The sequence below is a fragment of the Lissotriton helveticus genome, chromosome 3_2 (assembly GCF_964261635.1).
Source record: "Lissotriton helveticus chromosome 3_2, aLisHel1.1, whole genome shotgun sequence".
In the NCBI taxonomy this organism is placed as follows: Eukaryota; Metazoa; Chordata; class Amphibia; order Caudata; family Salamandridae; genus Lissotriton; species Lissotriton helveticus.
Window position 1 is genome coordinate 439,668,173 of NC_136062.1, and position 19,542 is coordinate 439,687,714.

The 19,542-nt window shown below is 44.0% G+C and overlaps 1 protein-coding gene across 1 annotated transcript in view; it reads left to right on the forward strand.

The window, feature by feature from the left end:
- Positions 1–746: 746 nt before the first annotated feature.
- The window catches only part of API5 (apoptosis inhibitor 5), a 150,336-nt gene continuing 131,540 nt past the window's right edge, over positions 747–19,542 (forward strand). The window contains exons 1-4 of the mRNA XM_078684341.1: positions 747–1,032; positions 16,212–16,373; positions 17,394–17,487; positions 18,887–18,952. Coding sequence (XP_078540467.1) covers positions 964–1,032; positions 16,212–16,373; positions 17,394–17,487; positions 18,887–18,952 — 391 coding nt within the window. The 5' untranslated portion in view covers positions 747–963. The remainder of the gene's footprint in view (positions 1,033–16,211; positions 16,374–17,393; positions 17,488–18,886; positions 18,953–19,542) is intronic.

A 19,542-nucleotide genomic window follows, 5' to 3' on the forward strand; every position in this document is an offset into this window, starting at 1 on the left:
TCTGTGTTTGGTTTTTAAACTGGTACAAACAAGGTAAATTCTTTACCTAAACAATATTGCCATGTGTAAAAATGATAAAATAATTAATTCTATAATAAATATGCCGCTTTATGCCTTTTCTGACTGCATAATTTAGTTACCCCTGTTATACATTACATCCTTTATTTGCTACTCTGCAGCACATTTAAAGAACTATAACAATCCAAAACACTAGAACCAGAACACTCCAGCCCATAAACATCCCTTGTCCAGACCATTACTCCTCTTTAATTGCTGCTGAAGAAAATGCTTTTCACCTTTTTATGTTCGCTGAGTATAACTTTGTGTATATAGGCAAGGATAACAAGCAGCAGTGGATGTTTAAACTGGCTGCTACGAAATTAAAATGAAGAAAAATATACATTATGTAAAGTATCAGAAGGGCGTTTTTTTCTTTCAAAAGCGGTTATCATGTTTATTCCGTTTTTTATTAAAAAGTATGAAACAAATAACCGTTACTACAAAAGAGCACATTTAAACATACCACCAGACTGTTAATAAGTAATGGTAGAATTCAGCATCTTTATTACGCATTGGTGATGTTTTGATGGTGCTTCCTTTTCCGACACAAACTACGGCCTCCTGCCGCACCGGAAGTCCGAGTCCTCCTTCCATTTCCATGGCGGAGCAGTGGTCTCTCCTCTCTTTCAGTGGCGAGAGCCTCAGTCTGTCTTTCCTTTTCATTGCGCGTGCTTGTGTCCCTCGTCACTTCCCATGGCGGACGCGCTCTGTCGTGCTGCACTTCCGGCGGGGCCGCAGGGTGGCGCTGTGGTCTGGAGCCGGGTTTCCTGCAGTGGGAGAAGCTGGAGCTGAACCGCCGAGCGCAGGCCTCACTCCCGCCGTACGCACCAGTGTCCCGCCGGCCAGCGAAGGCTTGTCCTCGGTCCCCGCACACCCGGCACCGGAGCGCAGGCCTCAGCCGCCATGCCTACTGTGGAGGAGCTCTACCGCAACTACGGCATCCTGGCCGATGCCAACGACGGCGCCAGCCAGGTGAGCCCCTCTGAGATGCTCGGGGAAGGAAGGCGCAGGAAAGTTAGGTGCCGGCTAGCCAGACAAAAGGCGTGCGTTGTACCCGCCAGAGCTGGGCAGGGGCCACAGCACAGGGAAGGGTCCTTCCATGGGGAATCCTGAGAGGGGATCGTGTAAGAAAACCTCCTGAGGGGTTGTGAGGATGGAGGAAAGCAGTCTGCTGGGGTCAGGGGCGCAGAGCAGGACTGCTGGCGATGCAGTCAAGGTGTGTTGGAGTGGGACGGGTCCTTGCACGGTAAACGTATGCATACACCTCCCCTGAGTGTCCAACTGCAAGGGAAATGGGTATTCTGAGGTTGTTTTTTTTGTTGTTGGTCCTGGCTCCATACTAATGCATGGCCCAGAACCGGTTTTGTGACATGGAGGGGATCTCCAAGTGTGCCATCATAGTGGCATTGAACTATCCTCCCTGCCTTTGGCTGCATTACGTAGAGGAGTGATGGCAGCATACCATGTTTTGTGAAGCAGTGGTATAACCAGACTTTATTTTGTGCCCAGAAGAGGCAAGCCTCCTGGCTTAACTCAAATTCTCACTTTAATGTGCAACCCAAAGCCTTCTGCTGACATTCTGAGCGTGTTTATGTCCCCTGCAATTATGGAAAGACTTGTTTTCTCTGGCAAAAACAAAGGTAACGTTATAGATAGGAGAATTTCTATGTGATAACTTTAACAACAAAAAAGTAATTTGCCCCGGCAATGCACTGCTTATGACTTTACATATGCCATCCCTCATGATCTGTTGACATCATTGGTGACATCATCCAAAGACTGTGCTAGTTTATTTTATAGTTTACATAGTGACGCGTAGCTACCATATTACTTTTCTTCCTAATTTTTGTACACAGCCTGCGTTCTGCTGATGGGTGTGTTTACAAAAACATGTACTCCTTATGCATCGTAGGTTTGTAGAGGTATTCCACATGTTATAAATGTTAAGACTAGCCCTGTGTGTAGGTGATAGTTGACAGTTTGTGTCCATCGCAAACGAGCAAAACACACAAGTTCTTAGGCTCGGAGGTGAAAGTTTACCACAGGGCATATATTCCACATACAAAATCCTACGGCCTCATCTACAAGAAAATTGTGCAGTGCTGCAAGCCATTTAGCTGTGCCGCGCTGCGTCATCTTCGAAGCACAGGGCTGCATCATATTAACAATAAACCAATACTTACCTGTGCTTTCCCCAGCGCTGGCAAACAATTGTCTGTCATGCGTCAGCACAGTCACCATTGCGTTGGTTTGCAAGCATCCCTGTAATGCGGAATGATTATTTTTGTTTCGGAAGGGAGACCTTCCTGCAACAAAACAATCATCAATGGCATTTTCTTCTTTCTTGGCATGCAGCATTCTGAAGCACACCTAGAAGAGAGAAAAACTAGTAGAAATAAAAGTATTTCTCCTCAATGTGCTATGTCTTGGCTCGGGAGAGGTAGGATTTTGACGCATTTCCAGTTTTACCAAATGTAAATCTGGCAAACCATGGCTGTTGCTTGTATGCACCCACAGCAACACCTGTGGACTGCCTCCACGGGTAGCGCAGTTCACTATAACAATCAACCACAGATCTAAGAAAAGCCCTTGTGTTCACCCTGTATACAGTTTTACAGTACCTACTTCTCTACTCCAATCAACATCATTTATCACTGTAAGTTTGGTGACTTTCCGGGGTTTGATAGAGATAAAGTCTGCTCGTTTCAGGGCATTCGTTTTGTGACAGGTGTTCAGTATTTTTAGGTACGTGGCTTTATCTGAACAGTTGTATACAGGTTGAACACAAGGGCGTTTCGTATTTCTGTGGTTGATTGTTGAAGTGAACTGAGCTACCCGTGGAGTGTATGGTATAAGGCCAGTGTGACATATAACCTATGCTTTCTACACCTAATGGGGTTGTTTCTGCGATGGCATTAATGATGCCTCACATTCTTCTGAGCTATTTTGTACTTACTTTCAGAGCTCTAATGCCATACCCGTTTATAGTGCAATGTTTACAAAGGAAGATTCGATTATGTCATGCTGTCATAGAACATGTCGTTGGTGATGTAGATTGTGAAGTCGTAAGCACTGCATGGCAGTGGCGCATGTTATTGGTGATTTTGTGTGCTTTTTTTTTTAACATTTAATGTTACTGACAAATTCACCTAACCATAACGATACTTTAACCTTTTTGGTTTTTTTCAAGTGAAGTTCTAGAGATATTTTTACATGAAGTAATGTTTCATTACTATATGTAAAGCAAACCCCGCTGCGTGGAGCCTTCATGTTGTGCTCAGCGGGAGTTGGCCACAGGGCCAAAGGGTTTTTAAATGGGGGGGGGGGGGCAAGTGTACATCCCCTTCCCCCCCCCCCCCCCACTCCCCCCCCCCCCCCTCCCTGGGCCTTAATATGCCCTCAGGACTCTATCCTCCAGGGTCTATTTAAAAAAATTAAAGTGAAGTTGGGGTGGAGTGAGTCCCTCTCCCCGAGCCTTATTAGACACTGGGGATCTCATGCCCCATGGCCCTTTTTAGGTCTTGCCTGAGCCAACGCGCATGCGCTGCTCTGCGAGGCTTATAGTTAGGGCTTTAAACTCGGACCACACGCTTGTGCATGTGCTTTTTATTCTGTCATCACGTGTTATTGGCCTTTGCGTGCTGTCTTTCCAAGAAAGACAGCACATAATTGGCCAAAGGTGGGTGCATGTCCCGCCTTCTCTCTCCCCTGGCCTAGGGAGCGAGCAGCAGCGCTGCTGGGTGCCATCTTTTTTTAATTAGCCGCGGCGCACGGGGGCCATCTGTTTCAACCAATGCTGACTGCTTCCTGTTACAAAGCAGCTTGGAAACGGCACAAAAGGTTTGTGTGTAAAAGAAACCTTTGAAGTCTGTGACAAAGGTTACTCATTGCTACAACGCCCCCCCCCCCATTACAGGGGCCGCAAAATGGAGAGACGACCTTTGCAGCAGTGTATGCTCCATAAATGTACCTATGCTACTTTACATTACATCACCTTACACTTCTGTGTTGTAGGTGCGTTCTTCAGCATCTCCTGAAGTAAATAATACCCAGCTCAAAAGTTAAATTTGTCATTCTTTGGACCCACCGTATAATTTTTTTTAACATGACCCATGGAAGGTCAAGTAGACGGGGACAATTTAAGTAGAAATTAACAACTTGCTGTTAATTAATAATTTACTTGCCTAGTCAGAGATTCATTAACCCCTTCCATGCTGTTGACGGCCCCCAGCAGCCATGCATCATGGTGGGCATGTGCTGAGGACGGCTGGGGGCCGTCATGAACCCGCCCACTCATTAAAACGGCCGCACAGGCGCAGAACCGTTCCCGCGTCCTAGGGGTTAAAACAAAGATTAAATACCACACAAGCCAATACAGTACCCAGCATGGGCCTCAAGTAAGGCCGCTCTTTATGTGTATATCGTACTTTCAAGCATTTCCATCCACTGACGTACTGACCTTTTCTGCCTCAGTTCAAGTGGCATGCACTCTATGGCACCGGTTTATAAGGCATCCTATAATGTGAAAACGGTTTTACTGAGAGAGTTTCTTATTTTCCTCCATTCTGGCACACCCCATGGGGTTACATTTTCGGAAGAATGCCAAACAATGCTGAATAGAGAGATGTGCTGTCTTCTCCATTGATATGTTTCAGAGATTTTTTTTTCTCGTCCAACCACTGTCCTGCCCAAACATATTTAAATTTCAACAAGCAGTGGCCAAGCCAATAGGTCTAGCCTAAACACGTTTTTTTTTTTGTTGCAATCATACAACAGTCTCCAAAAGTAAAAACGTGGCCATCTAAAACTGGCATACATAGCTTTGTAAACTAATAAATACAATATGTAATACTTAAAAAAAAAAATCTTGTAATCTGGCGCTCTGCGCTGTAAGTACTTGTTAAATCTGGATTAGCAGCAAGTCTCTAGTATTCTGACCGCTGTCTTGTTAAGCATAGATTTTCAAAGAAATCATCATTCCCTACATTCCTGTGCCCAAAATTACACAACTGGTGGTGATGTGCAAGATCAGAGAAGATTTCTTTTATATTTTCACTAAAAACCGTTGTTCTTCCTGCCAGTAACAAACCTGGACACAATCAATTTTGTGTCTGACCTGACATCACAGCTGTCTACAAACCTATTGTTACCGTTGCTTTAAAATACACAAAAAGTGGGTCTTGGCCCCAACTCAAGGAGTATTACTTTCTCACCTCATGCTATTGGCTGTTCAGTGTATTAATCAACCTCCTATCGAGTGCTTGCGTTGCAAGGTATAAGGGACTTTTTTTTACACCTAAAAGTACACTGAATCCTCACACATCGTATTACGTTTCCAATTAGATGCATTGCAAACAAGCATTTGCAATGCAATAGGTCTCGGGTTAATTAAGTTTGAGCTATTGGCTTTTTTTTGGTGTTGCATTATTTAGCAATGGCAGATGATTTAGAGGTTGCTAATTTGATGTAGTAAATAAGTATGCAAACAATGTATATTTTGTATATTAAATTTTAATGTTTAATATGGCATTTTTTTAAAAGTTGTTCTTTGTACGTAATAAGGTGATATTATGAAGGTATAGTAAACATGTAATGCATATTTAGTATTTGGAAAAGCATGTGGCTTACCAGCCAGTGCGTCGTGGGTTCTTGGGCAAGGAAGGGGATTATCGATGTAGCTGCTGTTATTCTTAGAATACACCAATAATCTTAGTTTAGTGTCCCCTGAATCCTTTGGACCCCGGTGCCACTGCACCTGCTGCACCCAGGAACTGCACGCAGCCTTTAGAGACGGCTAGAACCGGGAAGGTGCCATGGGACAGGCTCTGGGGATGAAGACAGAGCAACCTTTAAGCTTTCATGAAAACATCATGCTTGTATTGCCGACACCACGAGGATGAATGGCGTGAAACCAACAGCCTGTAGGTGGAACACAAACCTCTTCAGCAGAAGCATTTACCTTACAGTTTCCTAACTGTGAGCGAGCGCAGCCCAGATAAGGGCTGAACTGGAAAACTGAAGATGGGAAAGTTTGGGGGAGGGAGAGGGGTGGTACACATTGTAAGCCTTCCTGGGAAAATTGAGCTTCGCCTTTTTTCCATGAGCAGCTTGCGGCGGTCATATAAAAAGCATTAGCCGCTGCTCGGTGTCTTGTGGCTGCGCAGAGCGCCGTGTGTGTGTTTACAGAGGGCAGCAGAGGCCGCCTCGTGGAGGCGCATTACAGTACCACCTCTGCTCTCATAGCAACATGTGCCCGGAGGCGGTGGCGTCAGCCAGGGAGCACAGTGCGCTCGTTAGCAGTCCCCGGGCGCCGCTCCCTCGGTCCCCCGGGTGCGCTCGCAGCATCTGCGCTGCTCCGAGCCTGGCCTGGGCCTGTGATGTCTGGCTCGTCCAGCCTTTACGTCCTTTTAATCTTTAGGATTCGTCTCTGCAGCTCTGAAAAGTACACTATGGTGGGACTTCGTCAGAGGGGCTCTCAACTAGTTTTAGCCGCGCTGCTGACTCTCTTCCCATTTCATACATATTCACAACGCTGCCAATAATAAGGCACACAATGTGAGCCGGTGCCTCTGGAGAGTTTCCTAATGCGCCTGGTCATGACATCACAAGCAGTCTGTAATCAGCACGACATTGAAGCACAGCTCAGGTGGTGTGATATGCCCTGAAGAACAACACGAAAAGGCTACAAGTGTTTGATTCAATGGGGGCTGTGCTCCTGGCCACAATAGGGGGAGAAACACTGAAACGAAATTGCAAACCAGAGCTGCTCCAGCAACAGGAAGGAGGGGGCCAGTCAGGGAAGCTGTTATCAGCGCCGCGCGCCTCTCTGCAGACTCCCCCTGCATTCCAGAGAGGCGCGCGACGCGATCCGGACAGCCATGCAATGACGTGTAGACAAGACCTGGCCGCGCGCACAACGTTATCCTATGGGAAAACGCTGCGCGCGGCCAGGTCTTCTCACTTCGGTGTTCTCAGACTGCTGAGACGCGACAATAGTTCTCTGGCGAGAACGCGCTTTTCAGCGCGTTATAGCCGAGACCTAATAAAACAGAATTGTGTTTTTCCCGCCGCAGCAAGCCTTTTTTAATGTTTTATTAAGGTATCAAAATGCAACTCGGACCAACTGGCTGTGCCAATGCTTGTTTATGCATTTTCTTTCACAATCTTGTAGTTTGGTGGTTCTTCAAGTGACACCATTAATCATCTCAGTTACACTCAAATATATCAGTGTGCAATTTTCCAAAATGTGACTGTCCATCAAGGATCATAAGGGTGCCACAGTTCTAAACAATAATATCATGGATACAGATGATGTAAAATAATTTCAAATAAGTAACCAATGTTTTTAAAGCCCTTTAAAAGAATGAGCTAGTGGAAAGAATATAAGAGGGAAGATTTACTATGAGCAGAAATGGCAACAATTGTGATCTACAGGCAAACAATTATTATTAGTCGTAACTGGTTCTGTGAGGTGTTTTAAAAGGTAGATTTCAGTACCTGTCAAGAGAGCGTGTAGACAAAAACATTATCTGAACGGCAAGACAACCAAAAAGTTGCACATATGTAAAAGAGACCCCAATCACATGACCCACTTGCAATTCAAGGGGTAGAAAACGAAACCACGGGGATATGCAGGTGCTGAATGGGGTCCCTGGATGATATAGCTTTGTATACATATTCTCAGTTTCTGAGTGTCACTTTTTACGGGTTAACAAAAACGGTTTAACCACTGTGCATGTTCTGCGTGAGGGATGCTGAAGCAGAACTCATTACAATTTGGTAACATCGCACAGTATGAAGAACCAACATTCTAGTTCAGACAGCAGTGCAAACATCCCTAAATGAAAATACAAAAACAGCTCAATTTACAGGAGCATGCAGTTATTTTGTTTCATTAACAAGTTTAGCAAGGGGTATACTGCATCTGTAACGGTTTGTCCTCCTATTCAGTGGCACCACATTTCTAATAATTTGCTTGGTGAGGAGTTGTCTTGTCAATGCATGCTATAATAATGCTGTACCATCCCCAGTTAAAATGCAGAAACAAGCATTTGCAATGCAACAGTCATTTACGCGAGTTTGAGCTATATGTATTGTAAATGCTAATGCCTTTTATTTATGTTTTGGTTTTTGAAACATAAATAAGAAACATTGTCATTTAAAATGCCAAAATGCAATGGGCATGGTTGCTATGTAATCTAAAATAGAAACAATGGGCAGATGCCTAAGATGAGAAGTATTTTGACATCCTAAATCTGCAGCCATTGCAATTGGTAATCATGACACTCCAAGAAAAAGTTCACCGTAGTCTAGAAGTCAAAAAATGGTGGGTGGATCTAGTGCTTATCTACAGTCAACAGGTAGAGGGAGTATATTCCTTGTCTAAGCTTCCAAAGTGACTTTTCTCCCCTGAGCAGAGAATGATACAGATTCGAAGAGAGAGAAGGCGGGACATGCACCCACCAACGTGATGATAGGACAGTAGTAAATCATCAAAACATAAAGACTTTTATTTAGTCCGAATCAGTTTTGGTACTGCTAAGTAGGAACAGAGGATGGATTGAGCTGCATTGATATGTTCCCTAATCAAGGTCCTAATCAGAGTATAGAAGTTTCTCTGGGGTTGATTTACCTTCTTCGATGGCAGGATACATCGGATGTTGCCAATTGGTGTTCTAGTTTAGTGTCTGTCATCTGGACATGGCTGGCCCATGCATCAATAGTGTCATCACTAAGTGTTTGTGAGGTGAGGCGCTTATCTTGATCAAACAGCACTCTTCTATATATTTAGACATTCTTTGGATTGTGGTGTAGTTTGCATCTATGCCATTAAGACGGGGTTCTCTAACATCATTATGAGTCGAACTCATAAAAAGGCTGTCTCGCATATTCTCTTTCTTACAGGCATATTTACAAGCCCCTATCGCCACCACATCGTCAATTTTAGTGACGATGTGGTGGCAATAGGGGCTTTGCCTTATTTACAAGGCGGCATTAAGCCACTTAACGTGGCTTAACGCTGCCTTGTGAATAAGGCACCCATTCAAGCTGTACTTGGCACGAAAGGGGTGGGCAGTGGGTGTTGCGGCAGGCATTCCACTGCAACAGCCATTGATTTTGATGCTGGCCCCTATTTACAAGGGTAGCCTGTATAGGTGGCAGTGCCAAAAGTAATGTCAGGGAAATCATGGTCTTTAACAGGCGAAACGAGGAGAAAGGAGAAATGCTTTATTTCTCCTCTTTTTTGCTGTTTTCATATGTGCTGCATTGTGCAGCACTCATAGAAACAGCAAATTGCGGGGGTCAGGTGCAGCCGGCTTCTGGCCAGCAAACTACGGGAAGCCAGACAGAGGCAAGGTGTCCCCACTATTCAGACACCGAGGGGTGAGTCGGTAACCGATGGCGCAACCATCGCCGAAACGTTCCGGGACTTTTACGCTGACCTATATACGGGAGACTCGCTAGATGTCAAAGCCAGCGCCGAATATATAGCTATTGCCAACATGCTGTCCTTGTCACAAGCTCAAGCTGATCACCTAGACAGGGCTATACAGCTTGAAGAGGTTATCTCTGTAATCTCACGCCTCAAACTGGACAAATCACCTGGCCCGGATGGGTACACGGCCACCTTTTTATAAGGCATTCTGCAGCCAGCTGGTCCCCATCCTGACCGCGTTGTTTAATTCCTTTGAGCAAACGGGAGCTATTCCGGGGGACATGCTAGAGGCGGCGATTAGTTGTTATCCTGAAGCCAGGGAAAGATGAAACTGTCTGTAGCGCATATAAGCCTATCTCACAGCTGATTGAACCGGATCAGGCGGGTCTTATCCCTCCGAGGCAGACTAGCGACAACACCAAACGTATTCTACCCCTAATTTATTTTATTTTGTTTTGAGAGTTTTATATAGCGCGAACAAGATCTTTGCAGATAACAGAGCGCTTTACAAAGGCAGGTGGAAGGGTAGGGGAACAAGGGGGCATAGTAGGGAGGTAGATCATCAAGTTCATGTACATAGCAAAAATATTACGTATAGTACAGGTATGAGGTAGCAAGGCGTAGTTGGAGCGTAGGCCATCAAAACGCTGTAAATACTACAGAATATTATCATAAAAAAATATTACGTATAGTACAGCAGTATGAGGTAGCAAGGCATAGTTGGAGCGTAGGCCATCAAAACGCTGTAAATGATACAGAAGTAGAGAAAAAACTGATATGAGGGAGCAAGGATCTAAGCACTTTAGACTAATATAAGTCAAATCACACGTGCATAGAAATATATAGGCTATAACATAACAAAAAACTGGTAATACTGTTCGCAATGTAAATCAAACGAATTCAAATTGTTCAAGTGTATTTAGCCATAAGGATACTTTTGACTTCTTTCTTAAAAAGAAGGGAGGAAGAGATGAGCCTCGTTTCAGGAGGAAGTGCGTTCCAGATCCTGGGCGCCATTCCAGAGAAGGAGCGTTTGTAAGTTTTTTCCTTCCGGAATCTTCGCGGTTTCAGCAGAAGATTGTTTGTGCTCCTGGTAGTTCTGGACCCACCGGAAATTGTCAACTTATGAGTGAGGTAGCTGGGTGATTTCAGGTGTATAGCCTTGTGCGTCATGCAGGCAATTTTCAACTGTATTCTGGCTTCAAGAGGCAGCCAGTTAAAGGATTTGAAGTCAGGGGAGATATGCGAATGCTTTTTTGATCCAGTGATGAGTATTGCTGCCGCATTTAGTGACGCTCTGAGGGGTGCAGTTGTTGTTAGGGGGAGGCCGCAGAGGGCCACGCTGCCGTAGTCTATGCGAGGGATGACTAGAGCTTGTACTGCTGTTTGGAAGTCTTTTGCTGGGAGGAAGGGTTTCAGTTTCCTCAAGGTATTTATTTGGAAGTTCGCCCCCTTAGTAGCCTTGCTGATATGCTGCTGCATGTTGAGGTTGGTGTCGAGTGTTATGCCTAGGAATTTTGTTGAGTCCACGATGGTCGGCTGGACATTGAGTGCTGTTAGGTGCTTAAGCCATGTTTGTGCGGAAGATATTTTCGTGGGAGGTGAGATTAGGAGGAACCTAATGAGCGTCTCGCACCCAGGGAGAATACATGCTCCTGGCCATCGATGCTGAGAAAGCATTCGATAGTGTGCATTGGCCCTATTTAGAGATGGTCTTTATGGTGGCTGGCTTCGGGGAGAAGCTGCGGACTCGGATTCTAAACTGTTACCGGTCTCACATGGCAACAGTGTGGGTTAACGGCTACACATCCTCACGGTTTCCTGTTGGGAGGGGCACTAGGCAATGTTGCCCTCTATCACCCGCCTCTTTGCGCTCTATATGGAACCCTTGGCACGTAGAGTTCGACAGCATCCCCTAATATCTGGGATTAAATTTTGGGGGGACATCCATACAGTAAGCCTTTATGCAGACGACATCCTCCTGTCTCTCTCCAACCCAATCACGGCCCTAGGTGCCCTCTTTATTGAACTACACGACTTTGCATTAGGACCAGATTTTAAGATAAAAATGGACAAATCTTTAGCCCTTGATATCTCCCTTTCGCCGCACACTCTCGCCCACCTGCAGGAGGAGCACCAGTGGTGTGGGCTCCAGACGCGATTCCCTACCTGGGGGTTCATTTAGCTCCCTCTATACAGGCTACCGCCGAGATTAATTACTCCAACCTTCTCACTCGCATACACGGAGCGATACACAGGTGGAAGCACTGAACGATCTCATGGCTAGGACGGATTGCAGCCACCAAAATGACCATCCTCCCCCAAATCCTGTACCTCTTCCAGACGCTTCCCCTCCGCCCCCCACGGGGCTGGATCCAACAGACTCGGGCAGATCACTTTCGATTCATTTGGCACGGGCGCAAACCATAAATCCGACACCAAATTGCAGTTCTCCCACCAGAGAGGGGGGGAGTGGGGGTACCTGACCTTCAGTTATATTTCCACGCTGCCCAACTTAGATACTTGGTCGAGTGGCACCGCCTAGAATCTGAAAAACACTAGCTATTGCAGGACCAGGCGGTGGCGGGTAGGCCATTTTGGAGGGGTGCCCTTTCTCTGTAAACAGCATAGACCACTAAACTTATATGCATCATATGTCACAAGCACGATAATGGACTCTTGGGATCGCACAAATGTCTTTAATCACTTGACCACCTTCCCTTCGCCCCTCATGCCGCTATTCGACAATCCCGAATTTCAGCCTGGAACACTTGCCTCTGCATCTAGGACGTGGCGTGCTTTTCCCTGTAGGGCCCTGGGCCACATCTTCGACTTTGATGGCATAATTCCGTTCCCAACGCTCAAGGAACATTATGGCCTCACGGAACAAGAGCGCTTGACATATTTACAAGTTAGACACTGGGCGCTGCACCCAAATGTTATACCACAAGCACAGCGTCTTCTGACCCCATACGAGAAGTGGCTCGTGACACGCACCTCCGACAAGAAAATCATATCTGATCTTTATAAAATGCTCCTAACAACCACCACATACACACATAATGCGGGCCGCTCTCAATGGGAAAGAGATCTGGGGAGAACACGGAGTCACAAAGAATGGCAAAGTATCTATCATAGGGCGAGCCACTCTGCGTATCATATGGGTCTCACCGAGACACTGACCAAGATCACCACTTATTGGTACTAATTGAAAAAGAGAGTAAATTCAGAAAACTCCTCAAGACTTGGGTATATCAACAACCTGACACCTCTGTACTAGCAGCCATTTAGTTCCAGACCCTCACCACTTATCATCTATCACTTATCTACTTCATGCTTGCACAGCGCCAAGATGCTCCTTCCGGAGCGATAGTCCGCGCTTTATAAAAACCCATAAATATCAAACAAATATCAACAAAATACACGCCCGAACGCATACATCGCTTCGACCTGCGCCGGAGTGAGCTGTGCTGGAGGGGATGCGGGGAGGTGGGTACCCTAGAGCAAGTCCTCTGGAACTGTACTTGTCTGCAGCCATACTGGTCCCAAGTCCTTGACGAGGTAGATCTCCATTTCGAAACACAGATCCCCCGCTTCCCCGCTTCCATCCTCCTAGGACTACCCAGCCCACTGACCTATCCTCTTAAGTCACGGAAAGGCCGGCTGATTGCTATAGCGCTAGAGGCGCCAGCTCAAAACATTCTGATCCACTGGCGCTCTACCCAACTCCCGACACATACGGGCTGGCTCCAACGCTTGTGGTCGGTGTTGGGCATGGAGAAACTCACTCTTACCTTGGATGGCAGAGGGTCTGAATTCCCTCAACTTTGGGGACCCTTCCTCACCTTGCTAGTCTCGAAATTCAGGGAACTTACATGCCCTCTGTTTCTCCGATTCCTACGCCTCAGAGACACAAATCCCAAGTGCTGATCCCAGGAAAACCTGCAAACCAAGACGCTGAACGTTGGCCTGCTTTTTTCCTTTTGTCTTTTGTTGTTAAAGGTGGACGAGGGAGGTGGGTGGACGGGGTGGGTTGGGGGTTTTTCTACATGTTCTGTTTTTCCTTTTGTCAATTTTTGGGGGCCACTCCATGCCTATTACCTTTGGTAACACTATATATTGCGACCGTGTGTTCTCCAATGTGCCGCCATCACGGAATTGAGTGCCTTGTCGTTTCTCTCTTTTCAAAAACAATAAAGATTTAAACCATAAAAGCAGAAAACAGGAACACGTAAATTGTCCGTATCATAAATAGCAGAGCTATTTATATTTTTTACTTCTCATCCGTGTATGTATTTTTGCATACAGTAGCCGACTGTTGTTCTACATTTGCTGTGCATTTGTTTGGTGCCATTGATTTAGAAGTATTTAAAAGAATGAGCGCAGTATCCTTGCAGTACAACAGCTTTAAAAAGTTTGGTGACCCCAGGCAGTGAACGAGTGCTAAGGAAAAATGTGGGACGTATGTTGGGGTAGAACTGGTAGGTACTTGGGATCATTAGGACAAAGAAAATGGAACACTTAAAATCAATTTGCCCATTTAGTTGTGTCTGTTAGCGGTAGGAGGATACAGTACTGTTTGGGACAGGGCTGGCTCGTGAGTAACTGTGAATTAGTAAGATTGAGTGTGAGTGATAAAGTATGCATGACTGAGTGCGAATGAATGAGTGAGTAAAAAAATGAGGGAGCAAGAGTGAGTGAAAGTAAGTGGATGCATGTGAGAATGTGGTTCTGCTTGCAAGTCTTCGCTTAGCCCGTGGTAAGATGCTGGCATTCTAGAGGCAGATGGCAGTTGTTCTTGCCAGGTAATTCTTTGCAAAAGCATCCATAGAAAGATGCTGGTATAGCACATTGGCGGTAATCATTTACATAACAGAGAACCAGTATGGCATATGGAAGGGGGGCACCCATGACATAATATCCCCCTGACATACTAGGAGTAATTTTTGACATAACGGTTACCAACGGTATCTGAATGGCACCACTGGCAGAATGCTGGCCCTGGCACAACTGAGGTAGTGGGTAACCTGTGGAAAACAAATCCTGTTGCATGCATACTGGAGGAAATTCTTGGCCTATGGGGCATCCATGGCCAAATGCTGGCACTGAGAGGTTAGATGTAATTCTTATCAAGCGGGAGGACAATTATGGCATATGGAAAGGGAGCAGCAGCCCTAACAAAATGCTGGCCCTGACATACTAGGATTAATTTTTGCCTTCAGTCTTTATTACCATCAAAGAACTTTATTTGAATTGAACAATGCAAACTATAAAAGTATAAAATGAGAAATACATCCTAACCCCAAAACAAATCGGCAAAATATAACCGCGATTAAAATATGTAAATCGGTTACACCTCCAAGCTTCAATCTTAAAACACCTAATAAAAACCATGTTAAAGAAAAATATATAGTGAGAGTAGGTAAAAGATTGTAAGAACAATAACGCTTGGTACACTTGTCCAAAGTTCAATGGTAACAGAGGCTGAATATATTTATAGCTGAGGGTGTTCAACCTAGAGAAAATAAAAACTGTGCAATCTATCAGGGGTAGAAATATTGTCAGACGCATGCAGGAAGCTCAGAGACTTTATCCCACCCACCATTTGCAAATAATTCTTGGGGGATCATGTTTAATTTAAATAGGGTCAACAACCTTTATGGTAACCACAAGTATCACGGGTCAGATAGAATTCCAGGCCACGCATTGATTTAACCAAATAATAATGGATCAGCGAGCTCTTGGTCAGCTCAAGATCCTCCTTCTCTGAGCCCACCTTGGTGGCAAAGTCCTGCTTGACTCGCTCAAAATCTGATTTGGGGTTGCAGACTAGGTCAGAAAAGAAATTGAGTCTGCCGGGGTCTCTTAGGGCTCATGATATATTGCAGCCAGGAGATAGGAATCCTGTAATCCACTCCCAGACAGTCCCTTAAGACTTAAGTCACCTACGGTATTTGGGTAGCATGAATCAAAAAGTTCTGGCTCTGGTGTATTTTATGGAGTTTTTGGCATATAGGGGTTCAGCTCCTATGATAGAATACATATTCTTGCGTAATGAATGTAATTTGCGATATGTGGAAAATAATGGGGTCAACAGCTGGGGAACATCAGGTTTCACTGGCTTACCACACCATAAAAAGACCTTGAATATTTGATGGGTGCACATTTTAGCGAATGAGTGTTTTTTTAGCAAATGTATGTGGAAAGTGTGCTTTAAAATAAATGTTTTCCTCAAAACATTCACAGCGAGATCCTCTACCCATCCCCCTACGAGACGTCATTCTTGCTACCATTTAGTACTCTTCACCATTTTTACAGATCGCCAAGAAAAGATTTCACCAGATTGGATGGATTTCACTTGGTTAATTAAACCATTCATTTCTTTTTTTTTTTTTATTTTAGTCGGCACCTAACCCATGTATTTGTGCAATCTTAATTGCTTTGAAATAAGCTTATGCATGTGTTAAAATATACATATATATATACACATACGTGTGTGTGTGTGTGTCCGACATTGTTCATGGGATTTGCCAATGACAGCAAGTGTAACACAAATACCTATATGCAGTTGACTTTACTTACCACAGTGCTTTCATATTTTAATTTTGTTCATGTGTCAGACTATATCTGTGCCTTCTAGAGAGATTTCGTTTTTCTAGGGAGTGGAACTGAACTGCTTTTCTGATAATAAAAAAATCCTTCTTTTTATTTTTAGCACAAAGATGCCTACCAAGTTATTCTGGATGGAGTGAAAGGTGGACCTAAGGAGAAAAGATTGGCAGCACAGTTTATTCCCAAATTCTTCAAGCATTTCCCAGACCTTGCAGATGCAGCCATAAATGCTCAGCTGGACCTGTGTGAAGATGAAGATGTTTCTGTAAGTGTTTAATCTGTTGAGAGCTGGACATTCTTTCAGTAAAGATATATAGTTGACCTTTGCCCTCATTGGTTCTTTTCAATTACTGCTTTGTTAAACCTCTTGGAGATGGATGTTCGGTGACACTGAGGTAGACTTAGTGGTCCGTTTACCATATTTAGGCCCACACAGTGCTTAATTTGAGCTGGTATTTTCCTGTGCCCAGCCCCTTATTGTCAACACCGACTCTTAACAGCCTGCCACTTGCTGGCGCTGTTGGTCTAATTTTGTGAGACGCCCCTCAGTTGCTTATTAATCAAGTATACGTTAAAATCAGTAATACCTGCCACCAAAAGCTATAACAATAGATAGATATGTTAATCATTTATAATGAATATTTAAAGTCTGAATTGTCATACATGTACTAGTGTGATGATTAGTTATGATGGTACTGTCTTTGGCCGAGCTAGTGGCGGCAGTGGGTGATGCAAGGTAGGGTGACCTGACAAGGGTCCTGGCACACTTTTTTTTTTTTTTTTTACACAAATTAAGTATTTGGTCCCAGGCCCTATTTGCTACGGCATATCTGCATTTGTATGTAACTATTAGCAAGAGAGGGAGTTCTCAAGACTCCTCTAGTATTAGTGCACAGACTTCTCCCTTCTGCAGCACAGTGCACTCTGAATAGTCCCCACTCCCCTCTGCTTTTCTCTGTGCTTCAGTATCTCTTCAGGGCCTATCAACCTTCTGTAAATTATTCCATGCCCTTTCTGTTTAGTCTGTACTATAATTTACCATACTTTTTGTGAAGAAGTGCTGTTGCTTTTCAACTACCTTTCTCTCCCCTCGTGTTTTTTTCACAGTGATACCCATCTGTCACAGGACTGACCATGTTTATTGTATATTGCGCTTCATTCAAAATTGTTTAGATTTGTTCCTGGCTTCCTGCTGCCTTGGAGTTATAACATCTACAAAATATTACACTTGTACTTATTAGATGCCTTATTCGTGTTGTTGATGATGACCTGTTTTTCTTTGCAGATTCGACGCCAAGCAATAAAAGAGCTGCCCCAGTTTGCTACAGGAGACAACCTTCCCCGGGTAGCAGATATCCTGACACAACTTTTGCAATCTGGTACAGTTGCCTCTGCATAGTCTTTTTGTGGATGCCAACTTCAAAGCATGCAATAGATGTCGCATCAGATTTAGCATGGTTCGGTATGGTTGACTGTAAAAACCATACAGTTTGAGACCCAGTTTAAAAACACTGTCTTTATACTTGAGTGAAACTAGAGAAGAATGGTGTCTGTCCATGTCGAACACTTAAACAATCCTCTTCTTTCAACGCTGTCCTCCTAATTAGAGCGAGAAAATGTTATAGGTTTCTATAGCCTCAGGACTTCCCATAGCAGTCTTCCACCCAAGGTGAGGTCTGCCTTGCACCAACCTCTATCTGTTTCTCTATATGTCCACTCACATAGGCATTGTAACAGTACTGCTTGGGCGTATTTCAGCAGGTCTGAGACACCTAGGCCCCTTCTTGTAGGCTTAACACTTGTTGGTTATGGCCTAGTCATGCCGCCTTCCCCTGCTGTACAAATTCAGAGCAGTAGCACTGAATTTTCGCCAGCCATTCTTTGGAATCCTAGAGGCACAATCTGTAAAATATTGAGCATTCTGAGTGATGTGTATATCTTTAAATCCGCTAATTGCCCCACCATAATAGTCTGATGCTTCCAACTGGTGAGGCATGGTTTGCCATGATTTTAGAGTAATTTGGCATGGGTGGCTTTAGTGCCCTCCAGCGTGGGGAATCTACACTATACAGTGATATTTTTTTATTCTGAAGATCATTTGAAAGGTGAGGGGCTTGCAAGTACTATGATGTTAAAAGCATGCATGTTTGTTGAAGTGTATCTTCAAACCTGATATCCTGTGATACTTCTGGAGTTTGGGCTTTATTGTCAAACAGTACTTTAAATATTGGTGTCAGGAAGGCTGTCATTGATATAGAACCTAAACGCGTTCCTTTTTTTTGCGAAAGTTGTACACTGGTTCCCAAGTTTAAAAAAGTATATATTCTGCATAAAACACTAATATGCTTTGCTTTGCAAATGCCATCTCGTGACCATAAACAATCAGTTAAAAGATGTCCACAGAAATCCTGCAGCAGAACATTTTTACTTTAACCCTCACAACATTGATCAGCTGGAAAAGCTGTTCAAACCTAACAAATCCTTGCATATTGCCCTCTAACAAAATGTTAATCTGTTGTGCATTTCTGCTTCTCACTAATAGTCCTACCCGTATCGGATCTAGATAATGTATTTCCTCCCCAAAATTGTGACTAGTTAAATATTTCTTCCATAGTAGGTGTGACTTACTGTCTGTAAATTAAGTAAAGTATGGGCTTGTTTGCTGAGAAATCTTTCTTAATTGTCTTGTAAGTACCTGCATTATGTTGTCTGGCAATGACAAGTAAGTTCTTTCTTCAGCGTAGCAAGTCACTGACGACCTTTTTTTTTTCTTCACAGATGATTCAGCCGAATTTAATCTGGTGAACAACTCGTTGCTGAGTATATTCAAAATGGACGCAAAAGGTAGCGTATTAGGCTTGGGTATGAAAGGAATGTCTCATTAAATCCATAGGATGCGGCTTCTTTGTGCTGATGTTCTTTACTGTATTACTTTCAAAGCCACTGGCTCTCTATGAATTTTTCTGAGGGTGTTGAGTGGATTCCTCTCTAGGGACTGAGCATTACAAAGGCTATATCGCTGGAGAAATGACAAGCAACTGTGGCCAGTTAGGAAAAAAAAATAGTAATCAATTCAGAGTCTAACAGGTGAAAAAAAGGGGTCTTAAATATTTTTTTTTATATGTATATGTGAAATATTGGATTAAGACAAAGAAGAAAATGCATCTTTGAAATTTTGGTTATTTGGGAAATTGTGTTAGGTAAAATAAGCATACATTACATCATTAATCAAGGCATTCCTTAAGAGCCAAACTGTCAGCAGTCTTTCCACTGCTGCTTCTCGTGATACTCCGAACTAAAATAAATATGGGACTTCATTTAGCTCTCAAGGAAGTATTGTATTAGTGTCTACATGTTAGTTCTCTAGAAGATATTGTACCAGTCTCTGAGCGTTGGTTCTTAAACATCTTGTAGAGACACGTTAAGCTGTCACT